The sequence below is a fragment of the Sceloporus undulatus genome, chromosome 1, assembly GCF_019175285.1.
Source record: "Sceloporus undulatus isolate JIND9_A2432 ecotype Alabama chromosome 1, SceUnd_v1.1, whole genome shotgun sequence".
In the NCBI taxonomy this organism is placed as follows: Eukaryota; Metazoa; Chordata; class Lepidosauria; order Squamata; family Phrynosomatidae; genus Sceloporus; species Sceloporus undulatus.
Genome location: NC_056522.1, coordinates 71,815,204 through 71,833,186, shown reverse-complemented (window position 1 = coordinate 71,833,186; position 17,983 = coordinate 71,815,204). Strand labels below are relative to the sequence as shown.

General features: G+C 39.0%; 1 protein-coding gene across 1 annotated transcript in view; it reads right to left on the bottom strand.

Annotated features, from left to right (window-relative positions):
* Positions 1-17,983, bottom strand: part of COG2 (component of oligomeric golgi complex 2) — a 48,232-nt gene that overhangs the window by 1,030 nt on the left and 29,219 nt on the right. Inside the window, 8 exon segments of the mRNA XM_042442725.1 lie at positions 3,890-4,070; positions 6,381-6,520; positions 8,449-8,591; positions 10,101-10,173; positions 10,620-10,781; positions 10,783-10,821; positions 12,263-12,414; positions 12,921-12,982. Of these exon segments, the coding sequence (XP_042298659.1) occupies positions 3,890-4,070; positions 6,381-6,520; positions 8,449-8,591; positions 10,101-10,173; positions 10,620-10,781; positions 10,783-10,821; positions 12,263-12,414; positions 12,921-12,982 (952 nt within the window).

Below are 17,983 nucleotides of genomic sequence, written 5' to 3'. Positions count from 1 at the left end.
GCTAGAGGAAGAGTATAACTCAAATGCTTACAGACTACAGCTTTCCAAATAAATATGAAGGATAATTCTACCCATAAAGCAATGGTGGAAGAACTTAGGGCTTGAACAGACAGGTCAAAATATGCATCATTTAAACAGCATACTTCCAAAGTGACCCAAAGCAGCTATATTTTGGCCTGTCTGTTCATGCACTTAGATTCATGAACACAACTACAGAATCATAAATATACTTTTTAAAAATTTAAAATACTTCTCTAACTTATAAGTGAATTTGGATAGCACTGAACTGGCAATATAAATGAATGTGCAGGAGAAATGTCTTCTTATATCTTCTCCTTTTTGCCCCATAAGAGGCACACTTAAAGGGTGAGATATTCTGTTTCATATGCACACACAAATAAAATGTGGGGGGAAAATAGTGCGGAAAGAGTTCATCAATACTTGGATGAAATCCAGTCCTTTTTCTTTTCATTAGATTTAGCTTGAGCCAATGGATGAACCAAACAACTCTGGAGTCAGCAATGGACTGCATAAGGGATAGAGGGATTAGCCCTATGTCACAATCTCTTAGCCTCAGAGGATGGCAATGGCAAATCTCCTCTGAAGAAACTTACCAAGAAAACCCCATCAAGTCAGAAATAGCTTGAAGGCACACAACAAACAACAAGAATTAGGGAAACATCCCTAGTAACGCGCTCTACATGGGGCTACCCTTGTGCCAAGTTCGGAAACTTCAATTGATACAAAATATGGCAGCCATGCTGGTCACATCCAGAACTGCCCATATTACACCGGTTCTAAAATCTCTCGACTGGCTGCCTATCAGTTTCCGGGCAAGGTACAAGGTGTTGGTCCTAACCTTTAAAGCCCTACATGGCTTGGGTCCTGACTACCTGTGGGAGCACCTACTTCCATATAATCCACCCTGCACACTTTGATCCTCCGGGAAGAATCTGCTACAACCTAAGACCAGACTTTCAGCGGTGACCCAGAGGACCTTCTCATCAGCCTCTCCCAGGCTCTAGAATGACCTGCCAGACAAGATCTGCCATATTACCACCTTGGAAACCTTTAAAAAGGTTATTAAGACGGATCTCTTCCGGAAGGCCTTTCCAGACTAGGTTAGATCCATTAGACTTGCCTCCCCTCTCTAATGATACCTCACATTGTTCAGATATCAAAATTGATTGATACCATCTCCCCATCCCCCCTTCATTTCTTGTGCTAATCTGCCGAAATTTTAGTGTATTCCTATTGGATAGTTTTAAATTTGGATATTTAATCTCTTTTTATGGGTTGATCACTGTTTTTATGATGGGGGGGGGAGGGTTGGGGTTTTTAAATTGTAATTTTTAATTGTTTGATGTTTTAATTATACTGTTGGAATCCGCTTTGATTCCTTTGTGAAAAAGCGGAATACAAATTGTTGTTGTTGTTGTTGTTATTATTATTATTATTATTATCATCCCATTTGTCTTAGGAGAGGGCATTCACCCAGCTCTGAACTGTTTTGCATTCCTCAAAAGGCATAAGGGTCCCTTTGGATTTGGCCTTATCTTTGAAAACCCAAGTGACTTCTGTAGCATTTATACCTTTCACCGGAAATGACTGACTGCTGATTAAGCCATTTCTGACCATCTTTCAAAATGTTGATTCTTTTATTTAAAGATATAAGTGGCTTGAGACTAAGGTGCTTTGTCCTGTGTGATTATGCATAAGTATTCTGATAATTGTCAGAGGCCCTTCTCTGATTTCTTCCTAACTTGGGAAGTGGGACAGGCAACCATCAAAAGTGAAGGTGAAACAGAAGGGGAGCAGCAGAGAAAATGAGAGAAAGTGAAGGCTGCCACCTCTGTTTTGCCCATTTCTGAAATGCCCAGCTATGAGAGAAAGCAGGGGTGTCTATGCAGCCAAGGGAACATGGGGGTGAAGGCTGGATCATCCCATTTGAGCCTGCCCAGGCATTAAGATCTGAAGGGAAGGCACTTCTATCACACCACTTTCATGGGCACAGTTGGTCAGAAGAAGGAAGACATTTTTTGTGGCTGCTCACATTTTGAAACTCCCTCCTTAGGAAAGTTAAGAAGGCTCCTTCTTTGTTTTCCTTTAGGCAACAAATTAAGACCCTTCTTTTCCAGCAAGTCTTTAGAAACAGATTTTATCAAAAAAGGGGCTTTTATGGTGTTATACTGTTTTTAATTGTAAGCTTTTAATTGGTTTTAATTTTGTTGTTATTTAATATTGTTTGAATGTTAATCTTATAGTATGTCTTAATTATATGCGTTTTATTTGTGTATTCTCTGCCTTTTTGTAAGCAGCCTTGAGTTGCAACCTGGGAGAAAGGTGGGATATAAATAAAATGGTGGATGGATGGATAATGGACTGGACATCTATTTGTTCTGTGGCATACATATATGATACATATGAAGCAGAAATGAATTTAACATGGAAAAATGAGAAAATTGAGCTTCCGAGAAGTACCTTTCTCTAGATTTTCTTAGTGTCCATCTAATGTCTTTTCAGTACAAGATGAAGGCATTTGTCGGGGACTTTTAGATCTTAAACATTTTAAAACAGAAGGATTTTACTTGTTCTGAGTGGATTTTTTTTCATGTTGTTTGTCATATTAATTTTATATTAATTTTGATTGCTGTTCTAGCGATTGCCCACTTAAACCAATCTTTTAATCATATCACTGTAAAAACAGAAACTGTTCTCATAAATGCTGGCACTACTTTTTAAAAATAAATGTTCTACTGCAATTTCCAAATGCTAAACAATGGTTTAATTTTATCATACCAAAAATGGTTAAATATATTCAGCTTTATATAGATTGAGCTCAGTCTTAATTCATGTCTTTATCTGATATTAAATCTATCCTATCAGTTCAAAATGAATATTGTAGCAAAGCTTCTACTGAATTAATTACATGTGAGCATTTTGTCATTTTATTCAGATAATGTGAAATAAACAATTTTACTAAGGCGGGTTACAAACCACCACTTGGGACGTCCTCAGGACGTCCCAGTTTAAAAAAGGGGCGTCTCTTCCAGATGCCCCTATTCCTGTTACGGACTCTGTCCGTAACAAATGGCAGCTGCCGTTCCACATGGCCACCGCCATCTTGACATAACGGACGCTGTGCATCCGCACTTTGCGCGGCGCTAATGACATCACGAGTGCGCCGTTGGCGCCTCGTGGCGTCATTAGCGCGCCGCCAGAAGAAGCTCCATTTTGGAGCTTCTTTTTTGCTCCGTAAGGGAGCCGCGCGGTTTGGCTGCGGCAACTCCCTCGCGGAGCAAACAGCAGTGCCGGGAGACCGCTGCAAAGCGGCGGTTTGTAACGCCTCCCCGACTTTCAATTTAGATCACCTCTAGAAACAGATTTTAACATTTTTAAGTTACTACAAAATATTAAACCATCCTGTATGCTTAATTTTCTAGACTAGAATGTGCTCTCTTAGTGTAGTTGGAAGAAAGAGTAAGGCTGTGACATCTCTTATGAAGTTATTTATTTATTTATTTATTCATTCAAGGAGATGGGGTGCATGTTGCTTTCTGCATTTAAGGGCTGAGTATTTCTTGCCTAAGAAAACCATATGAAATTTTTGGGGTTGCCATAAATCAACAGGCAACTTGAAGATACACAGACACGCGGGGGGTGGGGGGGGGGGAGGGTGAAGCTGCCACCAAAAAAAGTAATTGGCAACTGCAGGAGAAAACCATCAGATATCTGTCTGATAGAAGCAAGAAAAACTGACCCCAAAAGAACAGTTGAAGGTCAAGAGAACTACATGCAAATGTAGTTCTCTTTCAAAGAGAAATCATTATTTATTTCAGATTCAGCACCAAGTATCTTAGTTCATCCAACAAAAATTGTTTTTGTTTACCTGAATACTGAAGTATTCCACATCTAAGGCCAACTGAAGGCGGATTTTATTGTCATCGCTCATGCCTCCATTTGGAGATACACTATTTGCAGTCACAGTTTTTCTGGCCTGCTTAAGCCTTTTCAAACTTTCTTCCATCTTCTTTACAGAATTCAGAATATCTGATACTGTCTCAAAGTACCTGAATATAGAGATTAATGACTGGATTAGAACAGGAGCCTTCTGCATACAAAATTATTAAGTGAGCAAAAAAGAAAATAACCTGTTTTAATCTGTTTGGAGCTGACAGACCTGAACAAAACAATACACTTTTCTCTTCAATGGGACATAAAAAGGCTGACTGGCCATTACTAAACTGTTATTATTATACTCATCCTTCGTTTACGCAGTAAAACAGACAGCATCAACCCCCAAGAATATCTCTAACAAAACTACTATTTTACAGACGAGACTAGAAATCCTTTCTGGAAAAATGCCTAGCAATTTATTTAGGTCCAGCTCCATGTTTCTCTAAGACCTACGTAGCAGACCTAAGTAGTAACAGTGGCCTCTTCCTGTCCCAAACACATTTCTTCTGCTCTTACTTCTCATTGCAAAGGCAGTAATGCTGAAAATGGTGGTACAAGGATGTATATCAGCAGCAACAGGGAACCAGTTTTTGTTACAGGCCAAAAGACTAGGGGAAATTCTGTGTGGCTGCTCAATGCTAAAGATGAAGAGACAAGTGGCTGCATTGGCATAGGTGGGGAGGAGGAAGAAGGAATCAGCTTGATTGTACAAGTGATAATGGATGCTATACCAATGCTGTTGGTATGCTGGATGTTGGTCCCATGGCTGGAGGAAGGGTATCTCTGCAGACTTGGGAGATGTGATATCAGAATTACTTCTTAGAATTTCTGCATTTCGCTCTGAAGAAGAGTGAAAAGCACATGTGGCCTACTGGTTGTCTCCAAACATCCAGGAAGCAATGACATAGAGATTACTTGCCTTGGAACTGCAGAAAGAGCCAGTAAGGAGGCAGGGAAAAAGAAGACATTTCTGGGGCTCTTTCAGATTTCCTTCTTTATACATCATCTAGTTATTGGCTTAACACACAAGTTCAGGCCAAACATTGGTGCTTGTTGTGGCAGAGCATGTCCTGACACTGGTTAGTAGAAGAGGTTGTGGAGGAAAGAATTGATTATGTGAATGATCTCTGCTCCCAACACTCCATATAGGAGTGTTGGGAGCATGCTTTGCCATGCTTTGCCATGACAAGCAACAATGTTTGGCCTGAACTTGTGTATTAAGCCAATAATTAGATGATTACAGAAAAAACAGCAACAAGCAAACGGTCAAACTGTATTTTGCTTGTGTTATATTTACAACCTTCTTTGTTCTAAAAAGATGAAATTAGTTGCTTTTGAATATTAGGGCTGGAAATAATTGCTTCAGTACATGATCAATATGTATTTCACTGATGTAATTTTAGTAAATGCTACAAATCAGCTTGCTCAGGATATAACAAAATTAACATCACACTTAGTATATTTCAGAAATTAGGAAACATCTGGAAATTAATTTTATATTCCGATGATAATATCCATCACAATAATAACGCAAACACTGATATCTATACAGACAATGGCTTGAATACACTTTGAAAGTAAAGTGGATCTGTGTGATGCACATTTTCTGTTAAGGTAACCTGGTATCCTGACTTCCAGTCCCAGCACAGAATGACAAAATCAAATTCTTTGAATATAACATATATTGGAAAAAAGGAGCAACAAAGCACTCCTACATTGTTTCAATACTACAAGGCCACATGATCTTACTATTGAAAAGATGTAAAACAGCCACAGTCACCTAATAACAGAGAAAGCTGCCTTACAACAAGTCACATTGATTCTGCTGGCTCAATATTGTCTACAGTACCGAGTCCCATGGGTGAGGATAAGGTGGGGTACATATCACTTAATAACTATAACAATAAATGAGCCCTGGTGGCGTAGTGCTTAAATGCCTGTACTGGAGCCACTCACTTACAAACTGTAAGGTTGCGAGTTCAATATCAGCGAAAGGGCTCAAGCTCGACTCAGGCTTGCATCTTTCCGGGGTCGCTAAAATGTGTACTCAGATTGTTGGGGGCAATTAGCTTACATTCTGTAAACCGCTTAGGGAGTGCTTAAGTGCACTGATAAGTGGTATAGAAATGTACTTGTTACTTGCTATTGCTATAATAAATGATTGACAGTGGCTTGTCAGGATTTTGGACAGCCCTATTTGGATACACTAAAGGTAAACCCAAAACATGCAAGGTGCATGTTTCAACACTGAGGTATGGTAATCACAAGTCATACGTTACTTCTCTGCTTCTTAGAGGTCAAGAAAAAACCTTCATGTTATTTTTTTATTTAATACTGTATTTATTATAGAAACACTCAGGTAAATTTTGGTGAGTTTGTAAAGTTGACTTTGCTCTGTAGCCTTGCATCAAATTTTCACTTACCTCTGTGTGCTTGCACTGAAGGCTCCTTCAAGCCACTGTTCAATTATAGCTGGCTTTAATGTATCTTTATACTCATCCTTCAGCTGGTAGAAAGGCTTAAGAGCACTGTTAACATACGGCAATGCCTTGGTTGGCACTTCCTGGTTAATGAAATATGAAGAGATGGGGAAGAGAATAAAAGGCTTCTTATTTTAGTGTCCTGAGCAAGTAAAGTTTCACATGCTTATGTATGTGTAGTATATGGCAATTTAGATGTGTTATACTTTATTTTTTTTCATACTAGAAAAGCAGTAACAAAAAACATTGCATGTGGAAATGCTTCAATAAGTTTCAAGCTGAACCAAGCTACTACTGAAATGTGCTGCTATATGATTTCCAAAGAAAACACCTTTCTTTAACATCACTGACATAACTACAATATGTATAAATGCAAACAGAACTTTGGGTATAGTTGTTATCCACCAAATCTGTTAGGAGAGTAATTAGAAGGTTTTAAAATCTAAACACATATGCTTATCACCCAAACCTCAATTTAGATTTCTTTTTGAGTCCACATATCTGACTCCTTCAAAAACACTGACATGACATAAACTTGCACTGAAAGGATTCAATGTCTCTGAAATCTAGTCCTCTCCCTACTGTTTGCCCCAACTGTGTTAAAGTGGTAGTCTGAAACAAGAATATAACAGAAAGCAAGATGCATATTAGCACATCAGTGGAAGCACTAACTTTATTCTCTCTTGGGTGAAAATGGTTGGAGACTGAAGATCTCTGTAATTTGCTTAAGTGCTAGGCCTACCCCAATCACATATAAAATAGGGGTGAAGAACGGTCTGTGTGCAGGTGAGTGGAGCTAGCATTGCCTCACATCTACCCACATAGTTCTCTGTACTCTTTCTCCCCCAGCCAATGCTTTCCTTTCAGTCAAACTCACTTCCAGCTTCAAAGCTTATCTGTAAAGTCAAGTGCCTGTAACAAAAGTGCTCACTACAGGGATGAAAGGTAGGGGCAGGAGTGACCCCACATACAGACTGTTGTTATGAGAAGCAAAACCATACATAAGGGGCCACACTATTCACAGTCCCTTGGTTTCTACAAAGAGAATGCCAGGACCAATGAGATTCATGAACTGTAAATTAAATGAGAAGTAGTAAGTGCTTAACATTGTTGGAGACAGAGCACAGTGTTAAATATTCTATACTTTTCCATTTCATGTAGTTCTTTTGCAATGTCTCAGAATAAGAAAGATGACAGTTCAGTTCAGGTGAAAGCAAGTAATAATGAACTAATAACAGAATAACTTCCAGGGCTGTAGAAACATGTATCTTTCTGCTGGAAGGTTTGCTTTCTATAATGTAACCAAGCTGAACTGTCTCCCTGAAAACAGTACTACTCTTCAGCACTTTAATAAATCAATATGATTTTCCCCAAGCTAGAGAATATCTAGCACTTCTGAAAAGAAGCTGCAAACCAAGAGTCTTCCTTTACCTGATAAACAGACAGAGTACTTATAGGAACAATTGCTTTCTTTATCATTGGTGCACCACCAATGTCTACTTTGAGGTAAAGAGAGACTATGGAGAGAGAACGGAATTCTAATTTCTGTATCTCCACATCTTTCTCTATGTTCAACGGAGGGAGACATTTTGAGAATGGATCAATACTACAGGCTCACAAATATCATAGTTTTCCTTCAAATGGCTTTTTTAAAACTTGAAAGATTACCAGTGTTCATTAATGTATGATGGTCCATTCAGAAGATGAATAGCAGGCAGATTGTTTTCAGCAGTATAACTATGGTATGCATTAGGGTGTGTGGGTGAAAGTAAGATAGGACATGGAAAGTTGAAATGATATTGTTAGCTTCACTTATAGCATTGCTGATGGGTGGGGAAACCTTTAATAAATAAATACAAGACATGGGAGAGAAAAGCAGGGGACTTCTTCTGTACTACAGTAAGTTGAGGAACAATTTGATAGATGAAGATACTATGCACCATCAGATGACAGTGAGAAATACAGATTATATCATCCATGCTTAGTACTTTTAAAATGAGAAGCACACTACCTTATTGGTCCTTCTATACAGCCTTGGGATTTCTAGGGCACTTTTCAAACAACTGAAGCAAGAATCACTCAAATCCAGAATTATCTTATTGTTTAAGGTTGGCCAGCAACCCAACAAAGAATCCTTTGAGTCTTCCAATGCTCCTATGAAAAAGGGAAAAGATTGTAAAATCTGAGCTTGTCAGATCTGTCCCAGATCTACACATATTTCCAACCTCCTAGTTTCTTCAGAATCAGAAAAAAACCCAAAAATATTGTTTACTGTGCTATCCTAGACTTAACAATTCATTATGTACCTACATTGCAATATTACCTATCATACGTACAGAAAGATTTGGTGCAGATCTTAAAAAGCTAACTGATTCCTAACTTGGTCAGACACTCAGGAGTATCCAGTGATTTCATGGTTCTTTCTGCTTTTCTTCTCTTTCACACACAAATGTCTCCTTATCATTTTAAAAATTAACCAGTGTTATGCTTGCTTTGGCATTTCTGCTCATTGCAACCATTGTCACAAAGAGATTTGCAAACTGTGACTGTTAGAACAAAATATGTGTAGGTGGGAAGAGGGAGATACTCCTCTACAAAGAACAGTAAAGGGCAACATACATGAAATTCAGTGCCATTTAGAAAGGATGTAAAATCAAATGTTGATTAATTTTCTTGAATCTAACCTCCCTCCTTTATTTATTAATAGTTTCATTGTATTAGATTTGGGGGGAAAATTACCTGGGTGACTGTGTTCATTGGAAATCAAATTAATTCTTACTGCTCAGGTGGATGCGACGGTCAGGAGCACCTGTTATCAGCTTCGGCTGATACGCCAACTGCGACCCTTCCTTGGCTGGGGGGGACCTTGAAACCGTTGTACATGCTCTGGTAACCTCTCGATTAGATTTCTGTAATGCGCTTTACATGGGGCAACCCTTGTACCAAACCCGGAAGCTTCAATTAGTGCAGAATATGGCTGCTCGGCTGGTTACTGGATGTTCCAGGGCCAGCCATATAACACCAGTCCTAAAAGATCTCCATTGGCTGCCTATTCGCTTCTGGGCTGAATACTAGGTGTTGGTTATCACCTATAAAGCCCTAAATGGCTTGGGCCCAGGGTACTTGGAGGACCGCCTCTCCCCATACAATCTGCCCCGCACTCTCAGGTCGGGTGAAAGACATCTTTTAAGAGTTCCAGACGCTCGATATGTATCAGCTCAGAGGGCTTTCTCTATTTCAGCCCCTCGGCTCTGGAACTCCCTCCCCAATGAGCTCTGTACTTCCACCTCCCTCGATGCTTTCAAGAACTTGAAGACTTTTTTGTTCTGCCAGGCTTTCCCCCTGTGAGCCTTGTAGTCATTCTCTTCCCCTTGGCAATGTTTTTGTGTATTCCATTCTACACAGCCACTTGTATAGGGTGTTGTTGGTTTTTACTGTTCTTAATTGTTAACTCTGTATTATTGTCATGCTGATGTTTTAATTGTCTTACTCTTTGATGTACACTGCTGTTATCGCTGGAATAGCAGTATAGAAATAAAATTTATTATTATTATTATTATTATTATTATTATTATTATTATTATTCTGAATACGTAACAAGAATATGTGTGTGTGTATGCACGTGTCTGTGCACATGCACACATAGATATAACTCAATTTTACCTGAGATGCAGTCTATGTTTTTGAAGCCAACTGTTTCCAGTTTTGGTTTGATAATTTCCAACAGTTCAGGCAGCTGTTTGGAAAATAGGAAAATTAAAGATATATCAGAATACATTTTCTCAAGATCATCATGTACACTGAAGAGAAGGTCTTTTTTGTATACGGAACCAGTATATAATTGTGTTGCTCTCACCCCAAGAGCTGCGTGAGAAACATTTTTACATTTTTTGACCTATACCATCAAAGTGTTCCATGCAAAATATCTAGGAAAAAAACTGGAACAGTTTTATTCAAAATGTGTATTTGGCCCTTGCAGCATTTAATGATTAACCTTTAAAGGAATTGTTCAGAAAGTCACATTCAAAACAGAATAGACAGCACACCAATGAACAATGCTGGTCTGTGTTTCAAAATTGAATTTTAACAGTTAAATCTCCTTGAGGTTAAAAAAGTTTTAAATTTCAAAAGCTCCTGAACTTGGGGCCCAATTTGACATGCAAATCAATGAAATATACAAACCCATTCCTGAAGGTGATCCAAATCTGCAGCAACTAGAACAAGCTGAGCAGTAGATATGGAAGGTAATGGCTGAGTATTTGGAACAGACTCATTTCCTTGGTCCTCAACAGAGCCTAAATTCAGTGGGGATTCCTTGGTATTGCTTGTCAGCGTTTTTTTTATGATCCTTTGTACTTTCATTAGAGATGGGTCTGAGTAGAAGCTGTTCCATCAAGACAACAACAAAACATAATGACAAAGAGATAAGTCTATCAAGCAGTGTGAAACAGGTGAAGTTACAGTTAAGGATCTGCTTTGATTGGATATCAAAAACTTGGGAACCATCAGTATCCTTGTTGTGATATATTCTGATTAGAGAGAAAAGTTCTTTACTCTCATTTAGGCTATAGTGAAATAGGTATATGGATCATTATGAGTATAATAGATGCCCATTAAGATGTTATAGATGTAACAGATGCTGTAAAGATTTAACAGTGCTTTATGGGATTAACCTTTGAATGTCTATGTGTTCACAGATGCCTGTTTAAAGATGTGTAGTGCCTCACCAGATGAGATTGTATTTCTTAATGGATAAATAGTTATCAATGTGACACAAGGGACAAATTCTGTACAACTTAAAGTCCTTATGAAATTTCTGTACAGTGGTACCTCGGGATACGAAATACCCAGGTTACGAATTTTTCAGGATACGAAAAAATCCCATAGGGATTTATTGTTTCGGGTTACGAAAGTTTTTTCGGGTTATGAAAAAACTCCGGCGCTATTTTAAATGGAGCCGCGGCAGAGCCGCGGCTTTTTCCCCATTAGCGCCTATGGGTTTTCGGCTTACGAAGGCTTTTCGGGTTACGAAAGCGGCCGCGGAACGAATTATTTTCGTAACCCGAGGCACCACTGTATAACGCTTTAATAAACACTATGGAAAGTATGAAAGAACCTGATAGTGATAACGATGACTATTTGGTTAAGTTATACTGTTTAAGATAGTAACATTCCTCTATGTATTAACCAAAAGGCCTATTAACAAGATGCCAAAAGATAAGGTTTTGGTCCTTATGATGGTGTAACATCTTAATTGTCATTACTATAATGAAATACATGATGCCTTACATGTAATGTAAAGCAAGCTCAGCACTCAGACATCAACATGTCTTTGTTTCTCCCTCAAGGAAATGTATATGTTTGTATATCTATGAATGAGTATAATAGCCTAGTAGATTACCAAAGAGTCTGCTCATTATCTCATGTAAACATCCTGAAATCTCAATATTTATAAAAGCTTAAGTGGACAGTTGATGTTAACTCTTGGGTCCCATACTGAGATGAATGTGGACTATAAATTAAATAAATAAATAAAATGGTAGTCTTCCTCTAAGCAATATCATGACGTGGGCACTCAGGTGGCCAAACTGTGATAATGGAAACTCAGAGAGAATCCAATTATCTGACAAGTAGCAAAGGCCCTCAACCTCTAAAGAGATACTGTAGAAGTGGGGGACTATGCCTCTTTCAAATGACTCAGTTTAATAAACTTACATTTAAACATCATTAGTCTGGTCATTCCAGGCAATGTATTTAAAATCACAGTATAAGAGCATGAGAACCAGAACTATGCAATAGTGGGAGAAGGCTGAAGTTTTCCTCACCTCATTAACAAAAACTGAGTATCGTGCTACAATCTGCAGTGAAAGCTTCCATAGGCGATGTGCTAGCAATGGCAAAAATATCTGAGCTGACCAGCACTTCTGCAGACTTGTCCACACCATGTGTGTAGCCAACAGATGATATGAACTTCCAGCTAAAAACAAGCATTTTAGGATAGTCACAATCCAGGTTTCTAATTTATATACAGATTTTTATATGTCACATGCTATTTTCAAGATTATTCAGATACTAAATTAGACAAGATGTGTTACCAACATAAATTTGAATTAGTTCTCTTCTTCCCAGTCTATCATCTACAGTTTTCTTATAACCTCTAAATTTCAACAAAATTGACTATGCAAGCCTCAATCCTGGAGAAAGCAAATAGCAGCACTTTCTATCCAGCCTTATAAGTGCAAATAACAAACAGGCATAGTCTATAGAAGGGTTCTTATCCTGGGGTCCATCTTTCACTGCTCTTTGGAAGTTGTCTAAGTAAAGGCACTGCAATTATTTTTACACTATAAGTGAAGTAAGCAAGATCCCATTGCTATGACAGACATAATGATGACTGTCTTTCATGTTAATGTATTGGAAAACGAGTATTTGTCATTGTTTCTCCAAATCTAAATACATACTAATTACAATGAACAGCTTTACCTGGAGCCTCTTTTAAGTCTTCAGAAAGAGCAGCTTCTAAGGCCCCTGCAATTTCTCTAAACCTAAAAAACACAATGGTATTCTGTAAGACTTCAGTAAGAATATCAAACTAAATGTATGCTTCACAGCATAGTCCTGTAAACACTTGATAAAATTACCCACAATTCATTTCAAACTGGAACACCATGGCAATTCTCTATAATATGAAGAGGCCTTTCGGGGACTGAACTCCATTGTTGGAACATCATCTTCTGAGAAGACAATCATCATAGTGTTCCCAGAGATGAAGTGAGAAAATGTGAACACCTTTTTTATCTTTTAAAGTGTTTTAATCTTTTACATAAAGCCCTTTGCCTGGCTATATGACTGCCCCCCCCCCCCCCAATTTATAGTGGCTTTACTCTAATTACAGTATTTCATTCTGTTTTGATTTTTTGTCTGTGTATTTCAATCTGTTTAGCATTAAATTTTATTTTTTTTAACATTCCAAAGAATTAGGGTTGCCATAACCCCCCTGGGGGCGTGACAAACCCGATTTTTGGCCACTTGGCACGGTCACGGCCCGGTTTGGCTCTTTGCCCCAGGTTGAACTGGTTGCCGCCGCCGCCACAACCGCGGCCGTTCTGCAGCCGCCACCGCCACTGCTGCTGCTGCTGCAGCCTTTTCACCGCCTGCCTCGCTTTGCCCTGGCCCTGCGTGCTCTTGCGCAGCTGCGCGCAGGGCTGAGCAGGAGCTCCTGCCCTTCAGGGTGGCTGGCCAATGGCTGGACAGCCCTCCCCTGCTGCAGGAGCCTGTGACTGCTAGCAGGAGGCAGGGCTGTTCCAGCTCCACTCTCCCTATTGGCCAGCCAGCCTCAAGAGGAGGAGTGTCTCCTCTTTGGTCCCTCACGCGGGCCGAGGGCAGGAAAGAGCTTTGCCGGCAAGCTATTTCTCTTCCTTTCCTTTCTCTTCCCCTATTTTTTCTTCTCTTCTTCTTCTTTTCCTTCCTCTTTCCCCTCCTCCTCCTCCTCTTTGTTTTCTTCCCCTCCTTCTCTTCTTTCTCTTCCCCCTCCTCTTCTTCTTTTTCTTCCCCTTTTTTCTTTTCTTCCCCTCTTCCTCCTCCTCCTCTTCTTTTTATATTTTTCCCTATTCTTCTTTCTCCTCCTTTTCTTCTTTCTCCTTCCCTTTCCTTTTTCTCCTCCTCCCCCCTTCCTCCTCGGCTGCTGCTGCTGCTATTTCCCCCATGCAAAAAGAAAAAGACTGACCCACAAATCCCCCTTACAGCCAGTTGAGATATACTGTACCTGGGGGAAAAGAGGGGGTGAGGGTTGGGGGGGGGGGTTTGCAGGGCGCAAGGAGGAGGAGGAAGGGGGGAATTGCTAAGAAGGCTTGGAACATGTAGTTTGCCGGCTCAAGGGGCTGCCTGTCTACCTCGGCTCAAATGCTAAGGATGCCTGGACTTGTGCTGCTGTGTGTGTTTTGGAATTTGGGGGCCAGAAAGGGAAGTACATTCCTGCCATCTGTCGAGGAATAATGCCAAAATGTCCTCCATTTTGAGCATGCCTAAGAAACATGAGTTTATATCAATACTTTTTTAAATCATTAAATTTTTTCGTGTGTCCTCCATTTAAAAAATATATCCTACATTTGGGGCTAAATTTTGTCCTACATTGTCCTACATTTTCCCCCATTTGTCCCGGTTTGGAGGTTGACAGTTATGGCAACCCTACAAAGAATGTTAGTTACTGGGTGGTATCCAAATACTATTAATGAGGAGTCTTTTGAGTAAATTCCACTATACCATTACTATTCCATTACTATTTTTGCAGTGTAGCAAGCCCAGTGACTTTTCAGACAGAGCTAACAGGACAGAAATGGAAAAAGTTTGTGACACAGTCACCCCCCCAACTAACGCATTGTTGAACAGACCTGGGACCAGGTGGGGATATCTGAAAGAGGCAGTAATGAATCAGCTTACTAGGAGTTCCCAAGGAAATTGTCACTTTATCTGTTATTCAGACTCTGACGTGCATTCATTCATTGTTCTTAACTGAACACCTTGGTTGCTACAGTTAGTTCTTACTGCTCAGATTAAAAAGAAGGCTGGCAGATTACAAGGCTTGATGAATAAAGTTTAGCCTCAGTTGACAGATCTGTCTGATTGAGAAATGCCAGTGAGCATGGCTGCCTTTATGAACCCCCTTAAAAATTCTGTCATGTTTTCCTAGTGTCTCCAGTTCTCAGTCAATCGATCAATCAATTAATCATCCTTTCAGCATCCATTTATAAGTGAAATCATGGGGTTTTACAAGCCAGAACCATATTTAAATGAAAATACAGCATGACTGTAAATATTATAGTCAAAAGGAAAAGTACTAATTTTTGAAGTTTCATATTAAGGAGTTTCTTTGCCATTAGAAATAAGCTGTCATTTCAAACTGAAAGAGCACAAATGATACCTAGTTCTTAGATTTGCTTTAGTTTAGTCATGACTAGGACTTATAACTGTGGCACCAACAGTTTCCAACGTGTTTGTTAATGTACATTGGCACAAGGTTCTGCAAACAGTTCTAGGGGAGAGAAATCAATAGTCCTTTCTGATGCCTTGAACTTTTTGTTTTAAAAAAGATAAACTTCCAAAAGTACTGTCAAAACCAGCCAAGTTTTTAGAAACATCATTTTCCAACATAAGTAGCTTAGATGTTGTTTAACAGAAAATGAGATAATTTCTACCAATTTTTCTGGAGGAATACCACCAACTGCAACTGAGCCATGGATGATCACATTGAAGCCAAATATTTCACATCAATCAGATTGTGTCATGCTTATAAAAGTTTTGCTTCTTCAGTGTAACTTTTTAAAAGAACTCATTTTCATAGATACTGTTTTATTTCACTTTTAATGTGGGCTGTTACACAATTAGAAAAATATTAGCTAATTAAACATATGTGTTTTAGTCCATTAATTGTTTGTATAATATATGCAAGCAATTGTTCTGAAAAAAGAAGGATCTTTTGATTTTTAAATGATGGGCACAAGATACAGTAGCCATCTTCTCAGAAGAGGTATTCATTCCTGTTTAAAAGGAAAGGGGAAATGCTTATTTGTAGAGGGAACTTGCCATTGTCACTTTTCTAAATTACAAAGGGAACAGATGATACTTTTCAAATCAGTTGCCTATTTAATGCAGGGTTTGCATTAACTGAAGTTATTGGAAGTTTTAGAATCAATCAGTCAATTCACCATTGCACTCTATTTATGGATTCATTTATTATTTATATACTTTTCAATGGGTAGGGCACTTTAAGTGGGTAGGTCCTGCCCAGCAAAGATCGAAGACTAAAAAAAAAATTACAACGAGGAAACAAAGGACAGGAGGCAGAGAAAGTGGTAAGAGGTAAATAGGTAGTATAACTCTTTCCCAATATGTAACATTTATATAATGCCAGCTGGAAGTGGGGGGTGGGGGTGGGGGTGACTTCCCTAGATCTAGCATTTCAGCATTCAAAGACATAGCTGTGTTGGCCTACGCTTTGTCTCAGATGTATTACTGTTGTCAGTTAAGATGGTACAGGTCTGTGATTCTAACACCACTTTTCTTCTCCTATATGAGTTTTAGCATCTTTTGCTTCATGAAGAAGCCAGTGAAGCTTTGAAAGCTTGCATGGTGTATTTTCTGCATTTTGGTTGGCCGATACAGTTATCATTATTTTGTGCATTTTGAACTGTGTTGGATTTTGCTGCATGGGCAATGCTTCTACCCCTGAGTATGTTTCATGAAATAAATAAGTTTGTGGCATAAACTTTCATAAACTGAGTCAATTTCATCTGGTGAAGTAAACCCAAGGCCTAATTGCAATGGCCTCCTCTCCTGGTAAATAGCACTGCTTTGAAAGGCGCAATGCAAACAGGACAACCCTTTCCTATCATACATTTATGATATTTCCCTGCATTCCAACCTTTGTTCGTGCTAAAAATCTCCACACATAGTATTTAGCACTAGTTTGCATGCCCCCCCCCCGCAAAGACATGTAAATCATCAGCAGTCTTCCCTTTAAAAAGAGCTCCCTCCCTAACATTTCTGTGTGTATGTGTGTCTGCACCATCCCTGGGGTTTGGGTACTTCAGACCTCACTAATCAACAGTAAATGAAACTAACTATCTGATCTATCTCTATTCAGCAATTACTATATCTGACTGAACAGAAACAGCCAGGAAAAGGCAAGAAAGGAAAATAAATTACTTTTTTAAACTGTAAGTCTGTTTTTGCTTTTTCTTACAATGCATCTGTGGAGGAGAGGGGATAGTGATTAAAGCTCCGGTTTCTGACAAGCCTGGGGGGTGGTGATAGTCATTTGGCAAAGAAAAATAAAAGGTTAAAAGGAAATCCAAACAAATCAAAGTGAAATGTCTACCCCCCTGCTTCTCTGATCACATTCCCCCTGGCCATAGAATATCCATTACCCCCAAATTGCCATAAAAGTGGGACTTAACTTTCACACTAAAATCAAACTGGATAGCTGGTCATTAATGGATTTCCCCCTGTTTGTTAAAGAACACACTTTTTAAACAGTTTCCAGGCTACAACTACAAAATAGCACCAACGCCACGCAGGGGGTAGCCAAATGAAGGCATTATTATCCTGGGGCTATTGTGCTTTGTGCTCCTTGTGTGATAAGGCTGTCAGCCTACAAAAGCGTATGTGACAAACTGTTCTCAGTCTCAAAGGTGCTACAGTACCCTTTTAATATTTCACTGTTATCCATTTTTAGAGCACATGTCTTTAGAACTGACTGTAACTGGAAAAAACTAGGTCAGGTCAAATAGATTGCTGCAAGGCAGGGCAGCTGGCTACCTGTCTACTTTAGGAACAAAAATGAGAGTGTGCTATCTTATTTAAAGCACAGACAGTAACTTGCAGCCTTTCAGCATCATCTCTGTTCAGCACAGTAATACACTGCTGGTTTTTACAGACCAGCAAACCCTTCCCATTTAATTATTTAATATACTTCTATTTCAGACATCATCATCATCATTATTATTATTATTATTATTATTATTATTATTATTATTATTATTATTATT